The 22,867-nt window shown below is 44.2% G+C and overlaps 1 protein-coding gene across 3 annotated transcripts in view; it reads right to left on the bottom strand.

Annotated features, from left to right (window-relative positions):
- The window catches only part of numbl (NUMB like endocytic adaptor protein), an 80,168-nt gene that overhangs the window by 14,503 nt on the left and 42,798 nt on the right, over nucleotides 1–22,867 (bottom strand). For 2 of the 3 annotated variants that reach the window (XM_031796071.1, XM_031796070.1), the window contains exons 2-3: nucleotides 10,093–10,243; nucleotides 3,541–3,615 (exon numbers count right to left, since the gene is read on the bottom strand). In XM_031796071.1, coding sequence (XP_031651931.1) covers nucleotides 3,541–3,615; nucleotides 10,093–10,218 — 201 coding nt within the window. In that variant the 5' untranslated portion in view covers nucleotides 10,219–10,243. Of the gene's footprint in view, nucleotides 1–3,540; nucleotides 3,616–10,092; nucleotides 10,244–18,274; nucleotides 18,464–22,867 lie in introns of all 3 variants that reach the window. The other variant, XM_031796073.1, reaches the window with a different exon arrangement.

Raw genomic sequence — 22,867 nt, 5'->3', positions numbered from 1 at the left:
TCAACCAGCCGGTGCTGGGGCTGAGTTCACAGACCTGTTCTACTAACACACTGGAGCCTCAGGACCCTCAACCAGCCGGTCCTGGGGCTGAGTTCACAGACCTGTTCTACTAACACACTGGAGCCTCAGGACCCTCAACCAGCCGGTGCTGGGGCTGAGTTCACAGACCTGTTCTACTAACACACTGGAGCCTCAGGACCCTCAACCAGCCGGTGCTGGGGCTGAGTTCACAGACCTGTTCTACTAACACACTGGAGCCTCAGGACCCTCAACCAGCCGGTGCTGGGGCTGAGTTCACAGACCTGTTCTACTAACACACTGGAGCCTCAGGACCCTCAACCAGCTGGTGCTGGGGCTGAGTTCACAGACCTGTTCTACTAACACACTGGAGCCTCAGGACCCTCATCCAGCCGCTCCTGGAGCTGAGTTCACAGACCTGTTCTACTAACACACTGGAGCCTCAGGACCAGAACATTCAATGAATCAGAATAAATCAAATTACAACACAGTCTAAACAAAACTACATGACCTAGTGGAAAACACAGCACAAAGCAAAATACAGTGCTATCTGGCCCTAAATCAACAGTACACCGTGGCTAACTATTTGGCCATGGTTACTGATCAAAACCTTGACAAAGTACAGGCTCAGCGATCACTGCCTTGCCATTGAGAAGAGTAGACAGGAAAACCTGGCTCCCTGTAGAGGAAAGGCTGTGCAACCACTGCACCACAGCAGAACCTGAGACAGAGCTGCATTTCCTGACAAAACATGAAAAATATAAAACAATGAGTCATTTCCACAAATTTGAAACTCTTATTCAAGGTTTCAAAGACCTCTGATGAAAATAGGCTACCTGTCAAGTTGGGGGAGGACGCAGAGAGCTGTGGGTTGGCAGTGCACTACGCTGCTGCCTGCCATAAGATGAGGGACAGTGTCTGACAGACCAACCAACCTGCACATGTCCACTATGCCATTGTTGTTACTGATTGTCCCATTGACAATCTTGATTATTATTATTTTAATTATGTTAATATTGTAAACAGACAGACAGACAGACAGACAGAGTGAGTGAGAGATAAACAGAAAGAGAGAGAGAGTGAGAGAGGCAGACAGAGAGAGAGAGAGAGAGAGAGAGAGAGAGAGAGAGAGAGAGAGAGAGAAACAGACAGACAGACCAGACAGACAGAGATAGACAGAGAGATAGACAGAGAGAAAGAGAGAGAGAGAGAGAGAGAGAGAGAGACAGACAGACAGACAGACAGACAGACAGACAGACAGACAGACAGACAGACAGACAGACAGACAGACAGACAGACAGACAGACAGACAGACACAGAGAGATAGAGAGAACGAGATAGAGAGACAGAGAGAGAGACAAAAAGAGAGAGAGAGACAGAGAGAAAGAGAGAGAGAGATAGACAGAGAGAGAAGGGTCAGGTGTAAGGCAGTGTAATCCTCACACTAGGTCTATTATTAGTGGTCCCTGGTCTTGGGGCTGGGATTTAGCCTTGCTGTAACACTAGGGGCAATGGCAGCACCAAGGGGCTTCCAGTCACACCACAGAGCCATTCTATCACTCTGGCCTGGCATCCACAGTTGTGAACTTATGTGACTGATGCTGCAGGGCTGGTGCAGTCAGATCACCAGAGGCCTAAAACATGTGGCTGTATAGTAGATCTAAGAGTTTTCATTGTCCTCAAGTGGCAATAGTGGAATGCATGTCCCAGTTGTTCTGTTTCTCTATAGGAAGCAGTAGATAAAGAGAAATAGAGGCGGGTATCCTACCGAGGGAAGCCAGCTGGCTGTCTCTCTTCACAAGCCTCTCTATCTATTCAGCAGGGGGCACCAGAACAAGGCCAGGTTAAAAATACCATCAATATGAGAGGGTAGCTGGGAGAGCAGTGCCCCTGCACTCCAACCGAGGGGTGTGTGTGTGTGTGTGTGTGTGTGTGTGTGTGTGTGTGTGTGTGTGTGTGTGTGTGTGTGTGTGTGTGTGTGTGTGTGTGTGTGTGTGTGTGTGTGTGTGTGTGTGTGTGTGTGTGTGTGTGTGTGTGTGTGTGTGTGTGTGTGCGAGAGAGAGAGAGAGAGAGACGAGGGAGACTGAGTGCTGCAGGAAATTACTTTTTTTTTTAAAGCGTGGCCAACCGATAAAGCGTCAGTATTTTGCATAATCCTGAAGAGAAAGAGCGAGGGGAGAGTAAAGGAGAGGGGAAGGAAGAGAGTTGAGGCAGTGAGAGAGATGAACCAGAGGAGAGGAGTAGGAAGATGTAAAAGGTAAGGTAACGCGATGGAGAGAAGGTAGGGGGAGAGGAAGAGGAGAGCCTCTGTGAGAAGCTAAGAGTTCCTCCCTGACTACCAGCCAAAGGACAGACATTACAGACGATCACTATACTGCAGAATGAAGAGAGCGAGAGAGAGAGAGAGAAAGAGAGGGAGAGAGGGGGGGAATACGTGTACGGACAGGTAAAAGAAAGTGACCAAGGAAACAGGGGGTGCAGCAGACTTCCTGATGAAGGGAAAAAGGCTAAAGGATCGAAGAAACACACACACTCTAGAATGCGAACACACACACACACACACACACACACACACACACACACATACATAACTACCCTGCTGAGCAGTGGACAAAGCCCATGGAAGACGATGGGGGAAAAAGGAGTCAGGCTGGGAAAACAAACAAGACAGTGAAACACCGGAGCCGTCTCTAGGCTTCTCCAGGGTCTAGGCCTGCTGTCCCGACTCCTTCCCCACAGACAGAGCCCAGAGGGCAGGAGAGCCTGGGAGCTGACAGGGGGGTGTCACCTCCTGCTTGACCCCACTCTGACTGCATGCCACCCTATGCCCAAGACCCTGTCTAGTATACCAGGCTTCTCAGCAGCACTGGCCCGGGCAGCAGCACGTGCTATGGTGGCTTTTTCACTCTTTGCAGCTTGTGCTTGTGTGACCGGGCCTGTTCTGTGTCACACTGTTCGCACGGCCTGGGCGAGCCTGCCTTCCCAGAGGGCCGAGTGGCGGGCGGCTGTTCTAAAGCTGTGGTACGGGGATGGTCAGGTCTGAGTAGCTGAGCTCATTACTGAGACTAAGGAGGGCTCAGCTCAGCACAGGAGAAGAAGCAAGGGGCTTAGATTAGGAATTTACTGCAGATGCTTGGGGTGGGATTGGGCTGAGCTTCAAGACAAAATAGAGGTAGAGGGCTGAAGAGGAGAGGAGATATGGATCTGGAGATAAGAGGTAAATAAGGGAACAGGGGGAATTGGAAGGGGGAAATGAAAAAAGCAGACAAAATCTCAAGACAAGGAGCAAGAGACTGCAGTGGTATCGGTGTGTGTGTGTGTGCGTGTGCATGCGTGTGTGTGAGCGTGAGTGCTTGCATGCATGTGTGTGTTGGACTACTGTGTAAGGTGCAGGATATCTTATAATGAGTTGATAACTCCACCAGGATAAGAATACCAGCCTATACAACAAAACATGGCAGCTTACATAAACATACATAAAAGAGAGGTATCAGCAGGGGGTTAGAGTGGAGGGATACTTACAATTTTGAGCTTTTTCACAGCCTCCTCGCACACATGCATCCCTCTGGATTCCTCCACCTCCACCAGACCCAGGTACTACAGATAGAGATGGAGAGAGAGAGAGAGAGAGAGAGAGAGAGAGAGAGAGAGAGAGAGAGAGAGAGAGAGAGAGAGATGGAGACAGAAAGAGAGAGAATGAGAGATACATTAGAACTCAGAGATGCAAAGGCTGTTATGAAGATTTTTACAAACCGCATGAACACACAAATATGCCCAAGTACCCTATGCAATGTAGTTAATCTCCTCTGCATTCACATGATCACAAAACAGTGTAAGCCAATCCATTTCAAAGTGAGCCACCAGACTGTGTCAGCTGCTAATAATGAGGATGAATGAGGGAGGATAGAGTCCTTTTACAGGATTAGATTTCCAGTCCCCCAGTGTTCCCTGTGGTGCGTCGGAGGCCCTTGGAGAGACAATTAGGTTGCCAGAATGTTTTTTTGTCAAATATAAACCCATTCCTCTGAGCCAAGCCAGCAGAGTGGAAAACATACCGAAAAGGTGCCTCAAATAGATTGTATACTATTTTTCCGCAGAGGCCTTTTGAAAGCATGAGTCACTTTATTTACCCCATTTAGAGTTATGTGTGGCTTAGTGAGTGTGTGACAGAGAAAAGGAGAGAGAGAGAGAGAGAGACAGAGAGAGAGAGAGAGAGGGGGGGGGGGAGAGGGGGAGGAGAGAGAGAGGGGGGGGGGGGGGGGGGGAGAGGGGGGGGGGGGGGGGGGGGGGGGAGAGAGAGAGAGGGGGGGGGGAGGGAGAGAGAGAGAGAGAGAGAGAGGGGGGGGGGGGGGGGGAGAGAGAGAGAGAGGAGAGAGAGAGAGAGAGAGAGGGGGGGGGGGGGGGGGGGGGAGAGAGAGAGAGAGAGGAGAGAGAGAGAGAGAGAGAGAGAGGGGGGGGGGGGGGGGGGGGGGTAAGAAAAGAGGCAATGTTCCATAAAAAATATTTCATCACTGAGCAAATTTCAGGTCTTCTGAGCGCAAACTTTAACAGTTGTGAAAATTCTGTGCAACTCTCGGTGCACGATTACTGTGAACACCGAGGCTGTACTCCCTTTAAATTAGTTTTAACATTGATCAAGTGGCTATTGTGGCTATTTGATCCTAACGTAGGCCTAAGAAAGTGGCCAAACATCAAAACAATGGAGAAAATGTCCTTCAGACAAATAGGTAACTGAAACTGTTGTTGAAACTGAAACTAAATGTTTAATGCAAAATATAAAATGCATCATCATTCCCATACCATTATTACAGAGAATTAGACAAATGATGCTACCCTCTGCCTATTGGCTACTTAGTTTATTCAAGCCTGTCTCAAAATACAATACTGCCCCTTTAAGACAAAAAAAGCTCTTTACCTGACTTGCTTTTCAAAGATGTCTGGAAATGCACACCTTTCGTGCTCTTGTAGGAAGCATTGCTGACTACAAATGATCTATATCTGGGCTATTAACTCACTAACTAAGAAAGGACATTAACAAAATGTGCACACGTGGCTACATGCAGCTCTCGCTTTCATCTCAAAACAAGTGTATCTACTCATGGCTGCTCATGCTGTAAACACAGTCCAGTTCAAGGTGACTGGCACAGATCCATATATGACAATGGTCTATTTGTATATAGGCATACTGCAGCTCTGATTGGTTATGCTGCACCAGTCTGTGTAGAGTGTGCTTGTCAATGCAATAGAATCCTACTCCAATGCAATCTGCCTACAACAAAATCTTTTGTATAGTTAGTTTTGCATACAGTCTTGCATAGTTAATTTTGTTTCTGTATGTGGCATTGAAAGTGGCTAATAGTGTGTTGATTCCATCACAATTCCCACAGGAAAGGGACATGCTGATTGAAGTTAAATCTCGTGCTACTCCATGCACGCTTATATATCTTCTGTGCAACCTGGGGAACTCTGTGCCCACGTGCAGTTTAGAGGGAACATTGGAGAGAGGGAGATCAAGAGAGAAAGAAAGAGAGGGAGAAAAAGAAAGAGACAGAGAAAGAGAGAGAGAGAGCGAGAGAGAGGCCGATACCCGCTAATTATCCAAATCCAGAAAAGAGACGTTAAATTCTACAACCACCTAAAAGGAAGCGATTCCCAAACCTTCCACAACAAAGCCATCACCTACAGAGAGATGAACCTGGGGAAGAGACCCCTAAGCAATCTGGTCCTGGGGCTCTGTTCACAAACACAAACAGACCCCACAGAGCCCCAAGACAGCAACACAATTAGACCCAACCAAATCATGAGAAAACAAAAAGATAATTACTTGGCACATTGGAGAGAATTAACAAAAAAAACAGAGCAAACTAGAATGCTATTTGGCCCTAAATAGAGAGTACACAGTGGCAGAATACCTGACCAATGTGACTGACCCAAATTTAAGGAAAGCTTTGACTATGTACAGACTCAGTGAGCATAGCCTTGCTATTGAGAAAGGCCACCGTTGGCAGACCTGGCTCTCAAGAGAAGACAGGCTATGTGCACACTGCCCACAAAATGAATTGGAAACTGAGCTGCCCTTCCTAACCTCCTGCCAAATGTATAACCATATTAGAGACACATAATTCCCTCAGATTACAAAGATCCACAAAGAATTCGAAAACAAAACCGATTTTGATAAAGTCCCATATCTACTGGGTGAAATACCACAGTGTGCCATCACAGCAGAAAGATTTGTGACCTGTTGCCACAAGAAAATGGCAACCAGTGAAGAACAAACACCATTGCAAATACAACCCATATTTATGTTTATTTATTTTCCCTTTTGTACTTTAACCATTTGCACACTGTTACAACACTGTATATATACATAATATGACATTTGTAATGTCTTTATTCTTTTGGATATTCTGTGACTATAATGTTTACTGTTCATTTGTATTGTTTATTTCACTTTTGTATATTATCTACTTCACTTGCTTTGGCAATGTTAACATATGTTTCCCATGCCAATAAAGCCCCTTGAATTGAATTTAATTGAGAGAGAGAAAGACCTTGTGTAGCCTTTGGCCTGCCTCCAAACACAACTGCTAGGTGCTCCAAACAACTGCTACTATGCTCTGGTAGCAAGACGTCACCGAAAGACACGCTCGCCTTGTTACTAGCTCTATAAGCATTTCGCTGCACCTGCTATAACACCTGGAAATATGTGTAAGCGACCAATAAACGTAAGATTTTTATAGACCTTTTTAACAGCTTTTTGACGAGGACCCCAAAGAACTTGCGGTGCGTTTGTAAACAACAGCTGTTCGGTTGCGGCTCTACGCAAGCTATGCTAGCTAACTTAGTCTAGTTCGGTGGTAGATCACGTGCTACCAGTAGCTACCAGTAGCTCACAGCCCAGCTATGAGTAGCTCGCCAAGCAATTATGAAAGTACATGCATTTTTTACATTTGTTCCATTACAAACAGTCATAAACATAAAACTCCCAGCTATTATCCAATCAAACCCACATTTACATTATCCCACCCCAGGTTTGCCATTATTGGCTTAAAAAGCCAAACATAAAATATTATCTGCCAATTAACATCCAGCAATATTGCCAGACTGTCTGTTTTGTGTGAGCGTTTGTTTATCACTCCATGAAGCCAGATAGCGATGCTAATGATAACTGTTTTGTGGGTAGACAGAAAGACTTTCCCCAATAACCTGAATTAAATGCTAACTGCAAAGTAAGTTTGCCTCACAGAACTATATCATGATTCGTTGTATCAATTGGGTGGTCATTGTTTTTTAAAACTCCGGCCATGACATGTGCTGCAGCAGTAGGCCTAACAACATAAACATTGCTAGACCGACACCAAAGACAGTACAATATGAAGATAAGCTAAATCTGCTTCTCCGATAAGACTCCCCGAACACACTTGTAGGCGATGTCATGGCGACATTGGGTAGCTAAGCTCATGCATAGAAACACGTAATCGGTTCTGACGGTCATCGCACGCCGAACTGCACATGCGCAGGCCATCAAATTAAAGGCACTATTTCGATGTAAAGTCGTTTTCTGACCAAAATGAAAACGTGTCAGTTCGTCTCTCACGAGGTTGGTGTTATAACATGTTCAACTACTTAAGACATTGGGTCAAATCTAGGACGTGCCTTTAGATTTCAAGACAATTAACAACTAAGGAAGAGTTTTTCACTTCTCTCATTTATGTCCCAAACCCCAAACCCTGGCCTGGTCTGTTTGGTCTATTTCACAAGTGTTCCCGCAAGTCTTGCGATGTTGCGCCTCCGTGTTTAGAAACCCTGTGCCAACACATTCCTCTCTTGCTAGATGCGCAATTAAAGTGGAATTACACAATGGTTTTTGCGACTGCACTTGAAGAAACTTTAAAAGTTCTTGAAATGTTCTGTATTGACTGACCTTCATGCCTTAAAGTAATGATTGACTGTCATTTATCTTTGCTTATTTGAGATTTTCTTGCCATAATATGGCCTTTTACCAAATAGGGCTATCTTCTGTATACCACCCCTACCTTGTCACAACACAACTGATTGGCTCAAATGCAATAAGAAGGAAAGAAATTCCACAAATGAACTTTTAACAAGGCATATGTGTTAATTGAAATTCATTCCAGGTGACTACCCTATGAAGCTGGTTGAGATATTGCCAAGAGTGTTCAAAGCTATCATCAAGGCAAAGGGTGGCTGCATTGAAGAATCCCAAATATATTTAGATTTGTTTAACACCTTTTCTGGTTACTACATGATTCCATATGTGTTACTTCATAGTTTTGATGTCTTCACTATTATTCTACAATAGAAATTCTACAGTAGAAAATAGTAAAAATAACAATGCATAGACCTAGAACATGCATGGCCAACCTTGCTGCTAGAGATCTAGCTACTGGGTGTGCAGGTTTCGGTTCCAGCTCATCCCTGACATTCTGCTGATTATTTGTATTAGACATTATTCATTTCACTTTCTTCTTTGTATGATATGAAATAAAGTGTTGATTCTTTGAGTGAAGTATAGTGTGTTTTTTGGTCATTGAACATTCCCTGTTTGTCTGTTTTATTTGGTTGTCACTCATTTTGTCTGATGATATTGCACAGATCTGAAACCGATGTCCTTGATCCTTGGTGTGGGTGTAACAAACCCTTCATGGCTGACCTAGGATGCAAACCCTGTCCACAACAGCACTTCATACCCACAAAGCAGCGTCCATTATCCTACCAAAACCATGTGACAACCAAATAAAACAGACAAACAGGATGACATGCACGGGACAGAGACATTACTAGCAAATACCACTGTCATGAGCTAGTGCAGAAAGGAACACATTGAGGCTCATTGTGATTTCATTTCAAAATACATGTTGCTTGAAATAAAGTTGCAACTTGTTTGCTTCATGTTATGTATCATCCCAGTGTAATTACATGCAGTTCAAAATGATCCCCACAAAGTGTCACCACTGGCGTTTGTGTTATTGTCTAGCAGCTAGCAGCTAGCTTTACTACAGACCACTCGCTAGAGTCGACATCAGGTCGATAATATGTGCCTAGCGCAAGCTAGCGGTTCGTTAAAACTACAGTATGTTTCTTAATTGAAACCTACTGGGCCATACAATTGGGTAAACTATAGTTTTGTTTTGAAGGAAGCAACTGAAGAGCTAGGAGAGACAGATTGGTGAGGGGGAGAGAGGCGTTGATAGTGGGGTAATGACTGCTGCTAGCAAATTCCTGCTGGGGATCTGAAGCATGCCATCATGGGTCTTTTCCATTAGAAATGTTAGAAATGTTCCCTCCTATCTATCCACCCCCCTTCCCCATCCCTCCTTCCCTGTGTCCCTTTTCATCTGCCTCTTCTCTCTTACTGTTCCCCTCTCTACTGCCCTAGAGCAGCACTCTTATAGTATTCCTTCACTATTCTGTTCGTTAAAGTTGCATATAAGGATCCATCTATCCTACGCATAGACTACAGCTGATTTTGGGGAACCAGAGTGGAATTACTAAGAGCGTGCTTATATACCACAATGCAGTTGGGCTGTCGTATAATGCTTAATTGGGGAGAAGGCAAATCACCTCAGACAAAGGGGTGGAAGAGAATCACGTGGCAGTTTCACCAGGGAGGAGGTAGATTTTATCTCTCCCCATCCACCCTTAGGCACTATTCACTATTGATCTCTCCCCACCCACCTTTAGGCACTATTCACTATTGATCTCTCCCCATCCACTGGGCCTCCAGAAAGACTTAGAGACAGCTAAGTCTCATCACTAGAACTAGGATCATCATTACTGTCAGGTTCTGTTCTGTTCCACTGATCACACCGCCACGGGACTTAGGATAAGAGTAAAAGTAAAAGTCAGAACTAAGTTCGATCTAAGGCTAGAGTTAGGTGTGATTTTGTAATACGAAATACAACTTCCTTCCCTGCTGTCCCAGATAGTATACCAATTGAATCTTATAACTCAACATTTTGAACCAAAAGATTAAGAGTAATAATAGTTAGGTTGAGGTTTAGTTAAGAGTCAGTTTATGACCAGGTCCCAGGACAGGGGTCTCAGTCTTACCCTGACGGGGAAGTTGCATTTGCCCTTGCGTACTGCCTCCTCATCGGCCTGCCACTGGTGGGGTCTGCTGGCCTCTGGCACGTAGGTGGGCTTCTTCCTGCGCAGGCTCTGACGCAGCTTATTCATCTCCGGGGTCTGGGGCTCCCTGTTGCTATGGAGACAGAGACACACAGGGGGGCGAGGTCAGTACGTGTTAAGTTGTGTGCTCGTGACAGCCATGGGGGTGAAACGACAGCGACAAGAAATGACACCTCTACTCTGAAAGCGAGAGAGACAACTATGGTAGCCCAGAGGGAAAAACCCTTTTTTAAAGAAAGAAAGCGTTTGTCCCTATGGGCCACTGCAGACAACGCTGTAACTGAGATAAACGAATGATAGGTGTGTGAAAACGCTACTGTCCTTTACAACCTAGCAATTTAATCCATATTATCATCATTAAATATCTCTACAGAGCTATATCTGTTAGATTTGTTTAATCACATTTCCATCAGTGTTTAGGGTTACAGGTAGAGCTAGACCACGAAGCCAGACAGTCCTTTCATCCTGTGGGCTTTGAACATCGGAATTTTTGCCGGATGTAAACACACACACACACACACACACTTAATTAGGCCATTCAGCCTGAATACCTCATTTGCATTGGTAATTTCAATGTCTTCATAATGAAACATGATGACACCATCAAAACAAGACCTGTTTAAAAATGCTAATGAGTCTTTTTGTTGTTGTTGTGGGAGTCAGTTTCTCGCTGTACGAAGTTTGAAAACTGAACCAGAGAAAGAGAAACATCTCAGAATATCGCACGGCCCAGTTTAAAGCGGAACAGACATTCTCTCAAATGATCTTACCATCTTGGGCATCTCGGCGGTCTTGCCCCAAGCTTCGGCATTCTTTTTCTCCTGGCTTTCACTAAGTATTTGTCTAGTGGGTGTGTTGAAGTCTTTCCAACGGTATGATCAGAAAGTATAATCAGCTGATCTCGATAAAGCTCTTCCAAAGAGTGTTCAAAGCTATCATCAAGGCAAAGGGTGGCTGCATTGAAGAATCCCAAATATATTTAGATTTGTTTAACACCTTTTCTGGTTACTACATGATTCCATATGTTTACTTCATAGTTTTGATGTCTTCACTATTATTCTACAATAGAAATTCTACAGTAGAAAATAGTAAAAATAAAGAAAAACCCTGGAATGAGTAAGTGTGTCCAAACTTTTGACTGGTACTGTATACTATTGGTTTACTGTTAGAATTGGTTGTAAGACTACAAAAATACTGTTAAAAATAACAATGCATAGACCTAGAACATGCATGGCCAACCTTGCTGCTAGAGATCTAGCTACTGGGTGTGCAGGTTTCGGTTCCAGCTCATCCCTGACATTCTGCTGATTATTTGTATTAGACATTATTCATTTCACTTTCTTCTTTGTATGATATGAAATAAAGTGTTGATTCTTTGAGTGAAGTATAGTGTGTTTTTTGGTCATTGAACATTCCCTGTTTATTTGGTTGTCACTCATTTTGTCTGATGATATTGCACAGATCTGAAACCGATGTCCTTGATCCTTGGTGTGGGTGTAACAAACCCTTCATGGCTGACCTAGGATGCAAACCCTGTCCACAACAGCACTTCATACCCACAAAGCAGCGTCCATTTTCCTACCAAAACCATGTGACAACCAAATAAAACAGACAAACAGGATGACATGCACGGGACAGAGACATTACTAGCAAATACCACTGTCATGAGCTAGTGCAGAAAGGAACACATTGAGGCTCATTGTGATTTCATTTCAAAATACATGTTGCTTGAAATAAAGTTGCAACTTGTTTGCTTCATGTTATGTATCATCCCAGTGTAATTACATGCAGTTCAAAATGATCCCCACAAAGTGTCACCACTGGCGTTTGTGTTATTGTCTAGCAGCTAGCTTTACTACAGACCACTAGCTAGACCGCATAACATCAGGTCGATAATATGTGCCTAGCGCAAGCTAGCGGTTCGTTAAAACTACAGTATGTTTCTTAATTGAAACCTACTGGGCCATACAATTGGGTAAACTATAGTTTTGTTTTGAAGGAAGCAACTGAAGAGCTAGGAGAGACAGATTGGTGAGGGGGAGAGAGGCGTTGATAGTGGGGTAATGACTGCTGCTAGCAAATTCCTGCTGGGGATCTGAAGCATGCCATCATGGGTCTTTTCCATTAGAAATGTTCCCTCCTATCTATCCACCCCCCCCCCCCCCCCCCCCTCCCTCTTTCAATCTCACTCACCCTCTCTATCGCTGCCCTCATCCCTCACTTCCCCATCCCTCCTTCCCTGTGTCCCTTTTCATCTGCCTCTTCTCTCTTACTGTTCCCCTCTCTACTGCCCTAGAGCAGCACTCTTATAGTATTCCTTCACTATTCTGTTCGTTAAAGTTGCATATAAGGATCCATCTATCCTACGCATAGACTACAGCTGATTTTGGGGAACCAGAGTGGAATTACTAAGAGCGTGCTTATATACCACAATGCAGTTGGGCTGTCGTATAATGCTTAATTGGGGAGAAGGCAAATCACCTCAGACAAAGGGGTGGAAGAGAATCACGTGGCAGTTTCACCAGGGAGGAGGTAGATTTTATCTCTCCCCATCCACCCTTAGGCACTATTCACTATTGATCTCTCCCCACCCACCCTTAGGCACTATTCACAACCTAGCAATTTAATCCATATTATCATCATTAAATATCTCTACAGAGCTATATCTGTTAGATTTGTTTAATCACATTTCCATCAGTGTTTAGGGTTACAGGTAGAGCTAGACCACGAAGCCAGACAGTCCTTTCATCCTGTGGGCTTTGAACATCGGAATTTTTGCCGGATGTAAACACACACACACACACACACACACACACACACTTAATTAGGCCATTCAGCCTGAATACCTCATTTGCATTGGTAATTTCAATGTCTTCATAATGAAACATGATGACACCATCAAAACAAGACCTGTTTAAAAATGCTAATGAGTCTTTTTGTTGTTGTTGTGGGAGTCAGTTTCTCGCTGTACGAAGTTTGAAAACTGAACCAGAGAAAGAGAAACATCTCAGAATATCGCACGGCCCAGTTTAAAGCAGAACAGACATTCTCTCAAATGATCTTACCATCTTGGGCATCTCGGCGGTCTTGCCCCAAGCTTCGGCATTATTTTTCTCCTGGCTTTCACTAAGTATTTGTCTAGTGGGTGTGTTGAAGTCTTTCCAACGGTATGATCAGAAAGTATAATCAGCTGATCTCGATAAAGCTCTTCCAAAGCAATCTGTCAGCCCTGTAGAACTGTTCTCCTCCCGTAAACACACGGGCTAAGCTTTATATACTGACTCAAACACACTGTTATTAGATAAGCCTATGACACACACATTCACACACTCACCACTTCCCGTAAGCTCTGTCACCTTACGGGATGGGTAGCAGGTGTGAGGCATGGCACGGCGGAAGTGAAAGTGTGTGTAAGGTTGGGTGTGTGTACAGGCACATTGGGATCTGTTTACGTGGTGCGTTTAAATGGGCCTGGTGTCGCTGGCATTGCTGGCATGTGGCCTCTGCCAAGAGCGGCAGGTCCCTCAGAGGCCAGGCGGGAGGGGTGTTTCTGGGCAGCATGCTGGCAGCGCGGCACCTGGCCGGCGGCCCCCACTGGGGCAGGTGCAGGAAGGGGGAGCGAGGGGCAGCTGGCGTCAGATGTCTCCCCAGGGAAGGAGCAGGGGAGTGGGCTTGGAGACATGGGGGGACCGGCCCAGGCAGGGGCCAGGGCTCTGGGTGTTCTGCTCCAGTTTCAGGGCTGATCTAATGGACTTGCTATGAGGTCATGTGATCTAACGGCTGAGCTCCTGCCAAGGAGGCTGCAGAGGGACAGAGGGGAGGAGAACGAGAAGTATAGACGGAGGGAGTGAGAGCGAGAGAGGAGTGTAAGAGAGGGTAACAGAGAAAGAAGGAGAATGAGAGAGCGGGAGGTAAAGTGTCGGAAAGGGAGAGGAGAAGACGGGGGTAAGAGGGATGGGGGAGGGGGGAGGGAGGGGACTTTGAAATCTCAATCTCATCTGATTGAGGTCACAGTGTTGCTGCGTGCCTCTCTCTGCCAGGGTGTCAACCCCCTGTACCCAGCACCCTGCCACTCACCCCAGTCAGCACAGAGCCAGCATTCAGAGGATGGCACACTGGCACTGCCAGACCAAACTGCAGCCAGAGGGCAGTGAAGGAAACCTTGACAACATCCCCCAGCCCCCTTTACCACCCAACCTCTCACGTCTAACTTCTTATAGGCCTAGACCCCTGTAGCTTTACAAAACATGCATCTCCAAGGCTGAGTACAGACAGACCGACACACAGACACAGACACACACACACACGTTTGTTTAACTATCCTTGTGGGGACCAAACAATTGATTACCGTTCAAAATCATATTTTCCCAAACCCCTAACCTAACTCTAACTCTAACTCTAACCTTAACCCCAAACCCCTAACCTAACTCTAACCTTAACCCCAAACCCCTAACTCTAACCTTAACCCCAAACCCCTAACCTAACCCTAACTCTAACCTTAACCCCAAACCCCTAACCTAACTCTAACCTTAACCCCAAACCCATAACCCTAACTCTAACTCTAACCTTAACCCCAAACCCCTAACCTAACTCTAACCTTAACCTTAACCCCAAACCCATAACCCTAACTCTAACTCTAACCTTAACCCCAAACCCATAACCCTAACTCTAACTCTAACTCTAACTCTAACCTTAACCCCAAACCCATAACCCTAACTCTAACTCTAACCTTAACCCCAAACCCCTAACCTAACTCTAACTCTAACCTTAACCCCAAACCCATAACCCTAACTCTAACTCTAACTCTAACCTTAACCCCAAACCCCTAACCTAACTCTAACTCTAACCTTAACCCCAAACCCATAACTCTAACTCTAACCTTAACCCCAAACCCCTAACCTAACTCTAACTCTAACCTTAACCCCAAACCCATAACTCTAACTCTAACTCTAACCTTAACCCCAAACCCCTAACCTAACTCTAACTCTAACCTTAACCCCAAACCCATAACCCTAACTCTAACTCTAACCTTAACCCCTAACCTAACTCTAACTCTAACCTTAACCCCAAACCCCTAACCTAACCCTAACTCTAACTCTAACCTTAACCCCAAACCCCTAATCCATAACCCTAACTCTAACTCTAACCTTAATCCCAAACCCCTAACCCATAACCCTAACTCTAACTCTAACCTTAACCCCAAACCCCTAACCTAACTCTAACTCTAACCTTAACCCCAAACCCTTAACCTAACCCTAACTCTAACTCTAACCTTAACCCCAAACCCATAACCCTAACTCTAACTCTAACCTTAACCCCAAACCCCTAACCCATAACCCTAACTCTAACTCTAACCTTAACCCCAAACCCCTAACCTAACCCTAACTCTAACCGTAACCCCAAACCCCTAACCTAACCCTAACTCTAACCTTAACCCCAAATCCCTAACCTAACTCTAACTCTAACTCTAACCTTAACCCCAAACCCCTAACCTAACCCTAACCTTAACCCCAAACCCATAACCCTAACTCTAACTCTAACCTTAACCCCAAACCCCTAACCCATAACCCTAACTCTAACCTTAACCCCAAACCTAACCCTAACTCTAACCTTAACCCCAAACCCCTAACCTAACCCTAACTCTAACCTTAACCCCAAACCCATAACCCTAACTCTAACTCTAACCTTAACCCCAAACCCCTAACCTAACCCTAACTCTAACCTTAACCCCAAACCCCTAACCTAACTCTAACTCTAACCTTAACCCCAAACCCCTAACCTAACCCTAACTCTAACCTTAACCCTAAACCCCTAACCCTAACTCTAACTCTAACCTTAACCCCAAACCCTTAACCTAACCCTAACTCTAACCTTAACCTTAACCCCAAACCCCAAACCCATAACCCATAACCCTAACTCTAACTCTAACCTTAACCCCAAACCCATAACCCTAACTCTAACTCTAACCTTAACCCCAAACCCCTAACCCATAACCCTAACTTTAACTCTAACCTTAACCCCAAACCTAACCCTACGTCTAACCGTAACCCCAAACCCCTAACCTAACCCTAACTCTAACCTTAACCCCAAACCCCTAACCTAACTCTAACTCTAACCTTAACCCCAAACCCCTAACCTAACCCTAACCTTAACCCCAAACCCATAACCCTAACTCTAACCTTAACCCCAAACCCCTAACCCATAACCCTAACTCTAACCTTAACCCCAAACCCCTAACCCATAACCCTAACTCTAACCTTAACCCCAAACCCCTAACCTAACCCTAACTCTAACCTTAACCCCAAACCCATAACCCTAACTCTAACCTTAACCCCAAACCCCTAACCTAACCCTAACTCTAACCTTAACCCCAAACCCATAACCCTAACTCTAACTCTAACCTTAACCCCAAACCCCTAACCTAACCCTAACTCTAACCTTAATCCCAAACCCCTAACCTAACTCTAACTCTAACTCTAACCTTAACCCCAAACCCCTAACCTAACCCTAACTCTAACCTTAACCCCAAACCCCTAACCCTAACTCTAACCTTAACCCCAAACCCCTAACCTAACCCTAACTCTAACCTTAACCCCAAACCCATAATCCTAACTCTAACTCTAACCTTAACCCCAAACCCATAACCCTAACTCTAACTCTAACCTTAACCCCAAACCCCTAACCTAACCCTAACTCTAACCTTAACCCCAAACCCCTAACCTAACCCTAACTTCTAACCCTTGCCCCTGAGCCTAAAAGATCCTTTTTCATTGTGGGGATCGGCGAAGGATAGTAAAACACACACACACACAGTATAGGCCCATGCCAAGTTTCAACAAAGAACAAATAGTTGCACCTCACCCAATGTTTTCATTTAAATATTTTTTTTTAATTTATTTAACTAGGCAAGCCAGTTAAGAACAAATTCTTATTTTCAATGACGGCCTAGGAACAGTGGGTTAACTGCCTTGTTCAGGGGCAGAACAACAGATTTGTACCTTGTCAGCTCAGGGATTTGATTTTGCAACCTTGCGGTTACTAGTCCAACGCTCGAACCACGAGGCTACTTGACGCCCCACATCTGGACACATCTGGAGTACATTGTAACGGGAAAGCGTGTTTGGTCGGGAATGACCTATGGCTTTTTGTCTTTCTTTTGTTTACCGTAGACTGAAGTCATCCTCCCGTTTTGCCCACTCCCTCGTCCCGGTTCTCACTTCATGTCTCTCTCTTTTCCTTTCTCTCTCTGTCTATCTCTCCCCCTGTCTCTATGCCTCTCTCTCCCTCACACTCTCTCGGCCTTTCTCTCTCTCTCTCTCTCTCTCTCTCTCTCTCTCTCTGAGATTCGCATTCACAACACTAATCAGGCAGGAAACATGTTTTTTAAACACTACTAAAATATTGCCAACCACTGTTTAAGAGACCAAGGTAAACATTCCGCACAGCGCTCCATATTTGGCAACGGAGACCTTTTGAATGAAACAGCAACAATATAAGAGTTATTACATTGGAGGGAGGAGTGTGTGTGTGTGTGTGTGTATGTGTGTGCGTGTGTGTGTGTGTGTGTGTGTGTGTGTGTGTGTGTGTGTGTGTGTGTGTGTGTGTGTGTGTGTGTGTGTGTGTGTGTGTGTGTGTGTGTGTGTGTGATGAGTGCGCCCTTCAGCCAAAGCAGCACCATTAGAACAGCGTACAGCTGGAGCCTGAGGACATACTATCATTGCATCCAATCAAAATAACCAGGAGGAGCCACCACACAGCTGGCCAATAACACAGAGCCCAACTCGGCACACAAGAGTTAATGGAGACACACACACACCTAACACACACACACACACACACATACAGTACTTTCCCTCACCTATACCCGTCCTCAATCACAGACTCCTCCTCCCTAAAACCCACTCCCACTGTTTGACTGGCAGACATAACCACAGTGTTGCTGAATTTGTCAGCATCCAATCCTCACCGCATCTTAATGTTTATTGTCTTGTACAGTGTGAGGCACTGTAGGCTTCTGATATACATTCAAAGCCAATACATAGTATTACTGTTATTCATTGTCATCCTTATCAACACAAAACAGCAGCTATAAATGTCCGTTTACCAGCTGCAGGGACGCAGGGACTATCCTCTCTCCCCCTCAGATACCCATCTCTCTCTCTCGCTCTCTCCATCTCCTCTATCTCTCCCTCTCTCTGTCCTCCTCCTTTCTCCTGTGTCTGTGTCTGAGGCTGCAGGAGGGAGATGCAGCAGTGGATCTGTCCCTTTAAGAGTGTCTCCCTGAGAGTTGATCCTGCTCCATGGGAGGGAGGGAGGGAGGGAGGGAGGGAGAGAGAGAGAGAGAGAGAGAGAGTCAAGCTGCAGCGGTGAAACTGACAGTCCTCTCCCACTGTGTGTCCCTTCCCAGCATTACCGTGAGCTGTCCAGACACACAGCTAGTAGGGCAACATACCACCCCGTATGACAGTCTCCACATGCAACCGGGCTGGCGTAGGGGGTGGTTATTAGTGTGTGACGGTGTGCATAAACACCCTGTTTCTCTCTCGCTCTCTCTCCCTCTCTCTGAATGTCTCCCTTTCTCTCTGTGCATCTGTCATACAAACCATGGCATGTTGAATACCTCTGTTTTTATACCCTTTTCTAAGGTTTTCTCTCTTTTGTGATTTAATCAACCTTCTTCCTCCCTCTATCTCTGTCAGTGACCTATATTCCTCCTCTGCATCTCTCCATCTCCTCCTCCTCCCTTCACCTTGCTCTAGCCACAGATATACAAGCCTGGAATCGGAGCACTAGATTACAGCTACATGGGCTTTCTTTTCTCTCTCAGTCACGGTGCACATAAGCCCCTGAGATATTAACAACAGGAATCAGAGAAGTAGAGCAGGCAGTAGGGAGTGTGTGTGTGTGTGTGTGTGTATCTGTATGTGTGCATGCGTGCGTGTGTGTGTCAGAGAAAATAAAGTGAAAAGATATAAAAACAAGGCCATGTGTGTGTCTCTGTGTGTCTGTGTGTGTGTGTGTGTGTGTGTGTGTGTGTGTGTGTGTGTGTGTGTGTGTGTGTGTGTGTGTGTGTGTGTGTGTGTGTGGTGTGTGTGTGTGTGTGTGTGTGTGTGTGTGTGTGTGTGTGTTTGTGTGTGTGTGTGTGTGTGTGTGTGTGTGTGTTTGTGTATTAGTGGGTGGAGGTAAACCATGGGAAACATATGGAGAAAGAGAGAAACATAATTGTGAGAGAGCAAGAGAGAGAGAGAGAGAGAGAGAGAGGAGGAGTGGGAGGATAGGGAACAGAAACAAAGAGAGACTGATAGTGGTGAAACACAGCCAAATAAAACTAGGATGGACTATAGCATAGTAAAACATCAGGAAAAACATTAGAGTTGGGTCACCACACATACACACACAGCATCGAGGCCACTCAATAGTGGAACATCATAGTACACACACACAAACACACAGATAGTGAATTTAGAGATCAACCATCCTAAATTAATTTGAGAGGGCCCATACATTCAATTTGACTATGGAAAAAAACATATTTCTGTTCTAGCCTGTGGAAGCCATTTGAGACAAAACCACTCCACATGCTCACTAGGTTTGCAGAACATTGGACTAGTTTGTTCAGTAATGGTAGTAACTATAGATGAACAACAGAGTTTCACATTCACACAGCCTTCAGAGAGAGAAATATAGTTCCCTCTTAACACAAGTATTATGGTCTTCCACAGTTAGAAAAGCCTGACAAAGGGGCAGGGAGCAGGGAAAACGTTTATCAAAGCTAACGGGAAGTAGACCAACTAGCCGTGGTCAGGGGTAAGCCGCTGCCGCACTGTGACAGACAGCTAATGATTCCATTCTACCGGAGATCAGGGAGCGTTGCGGGAACATTCCCCGGCCATGTCAAAAAGACAGTGGTGAGGAATGGTGAGTAGTGAGGAAAAAAACTTCTAATGTATAAAATCAGGAAGCATATTTATGATGTTACCTTCGTTCTATTTCCTCGGCTCATCTGCCTTTCTATGTGTGTTTGATGTGGACAAAGCCGTTTTATTAAAAGACACGCACACAAATGCACCTTCACACACACCTTCACACACACACACACACACACGCACACACGCACACAGTGCAGCCTCAGGATGACCCAATTTTCGGGACCTCTCAGACACCAAACGTAAATACTGAGTGATATTTATATAATGAATATGAACTCGGAGGGCAAAAATGATTAAACATTAAAGCACTGAACCTCTCACAAAAGCCTTCAATCATACAAAAACTCAAGTTAAATCTGAACTGGTTCACCAGCAGATTAGTAAGAATGGCTCACTCCGTGTTCAAGAATGGCCTTTTCCCTTTATTCAGATTACAATCTCTCACTTTCAGTTATTTGCAAATGAAATCATCTCCAAAATATCTCTATTTTTAAAACAAACAATAAAAAGCTGGTTGCAATTCCAGTTTAATCCACCAGAAAAGACAGAACAAATATTACAACAAATATTATGATTAAACTCAAATATACTAACCGATAAAAACCATTTATCTTTTTTATTTTTTATAAAATCATAAATAGGAATGGTGGAGTTATGTCACACATGCAGTTAACAAAAATATATGGAAATGTCTGCTCTATCCAAAATTATAACCAACTGACTGCAGCATTACCACAAATATGTAGGAGCCAAGGGGAAAGGGGAGAAGGTAAGGAACATGTCTGTTGGTCCTGCATTAAAGACCAAAATTGGCTTAAGAAAATTGTGATAAATAAAAAAGTATACCAGTTTCATTTAAGGACCTAATATACAGCTGCGCCAAATAGATTGCAAATTAGTTTGGAGTAGATTTCCGACGTACCGATTCCATGACACATGGTTTATGAACTGATATACAAAACGAAGCCGGATTCAAAACTTAGAGTTATTTTTTTACATTTTGCAACCAATAGTTCTATATGTTCTATATACAACCATCCCAGCTCTGCAGATTTTGCCGGGAAGAGACAGAATCATTAGATCACTTGTTTTGGTACTCTCCATATGCAGCTTGTTTCTGGTCACAGGTTCAGGAATGGCTGAAAAATTGCCACATGTACATGGAGCTAACTCTGCAAATAGCACTGCTGGGTGATCTAAAAAGTCATAGTCAATCGATCAATAATACAATAATACTGTTAGCAAAGGTGCTTATCTTTCATTTACAATCTCTAGAAACTATGAGAATAGAAAGGCCTTTCATTTACAATCTCTAGAAACTATGAGAATAGAAAGGCCTTTCATTTACAATCTCTAGAAACTATGAGAATAGAAAGGCCTTTCATTTTCAAGCTTATTGGCGTCGGCTAATGGGGATCCTAATAAATCAAATCAAATCAAAATGATTCAAGCCTGTCTCAAAATACAACACTGCCTCTTTAAGACAACAAAAGCTCTTTACCTGACACACTTTTCAAAGATGTCTAGAATTGTACATGTTTTGTGCTCCTGATAGGATGCAATCACTCCCCTATTGCTGACTGCAAATGATCTATATCTGGGCTAATAACTCACTAACTAGCAAAGGATATGAACTAAATGTGCACACGTGGCAACATCTCAAAACAAGCGCATCTACTCAACCTCTCATGCTGTAAACACAGTCCAGTTCAAAGTGAATGGCACAGGTCCATATTTGACAATGGTCTATTTGCATATAGGCCTCCTGCAGCTCTGATTGATTATTGCCGCACCGGTCTGTGTAGAGTATGGGCTGAGTCGTGCGTGTCAATGCGATAGAATCGTACTCCGATGCGTTCTGCCTACAACAATATCGCTTGCATAGTTTGTTTTGTTTTGTTATGTTACATTGAAAGTGGCTAACATTGCGTTGATTCAATCACACTTGCCACAGTAAAGGGAAACGTTGATAGTGTTAATAGGGAAAACTGTATAACAGTGGTCACCAAACTTTTCTAAGTCAAGATCTCTTTCTGAGTCAAAATGAAAGCCGAGATCTACTGCTCAGATTTTTTTTAACATTATTTTTTTTTAAACGTAAGTCTATGCAACATTAACCAATTAAAAACGGTAATGTTTTTGCAGTTAGCTATACATTATCAACGCATATTGGCTTTGCTTGAATTGCCCTGCCAATGCATTGATGATTGGGCCATTTTTGTACATTTAAAATACAAAATTTGAGGCAGGGTTATGATCACACCGTTGTTGTATTACTTGTGAGGCACAGCTGCGTGAGAATACATTTAAATAATTTGTTTTTATTTTTATTTTACTGAGCAGACGGTGCCTGCATCTGTTGGTCAGTCTCAGCGGAGGGAGAGAGCAGTAGACTGAATGTCTGCCTCTCAACATCCCTTCAGTCTGTCTTTCATCAAATGGGCACTGTCTTCCAGCTGATGGCGAAACTCGAGTCGCACCACATTATTTCTGCCTCATGCACAAATTCATGTTGTTACTCCTATGAACAGAGAAAGTGAAATAATCCTCAATATTAAAAAAGACTCAAAGCCACTAATAATAACAACAACGAAAGCCTATAGATACACTTTCCTACCCCCTGTATATAGCCTCCTTATTGTTATTTATTTTATTTTATATTTACTTTAGTTTATTTAGTCAATATTTTCTTGACACTTATTTTTCTTAAAACTGCATTGTTGGTTAAGGGCTTGTAAGTATGCATTTCACAGTAAGGTCTAGTACAC

This window comes from Oncorhynchus kisutch, linkage group LG18 (assembly GCF_002021735.2).
Source record: "Oncorhynchus kisutch isolate 150728-3 linkage group LG18, Okis_V2, whole genome shotgun sequence".
In the NCBI taxonomy this organism is placed as follows: domain Eukaryota; kingdom Metazoa; phylum Chordata; class Actinopteri; order Salmoniformes; family Salmonidae; genus Oncorhynchus; species Oncorhynchus kisutch.
Note: the sequence above shows the minus strand (reverse complement) of the source record. Positions and strands in the feature narration are given on the sequence as shown.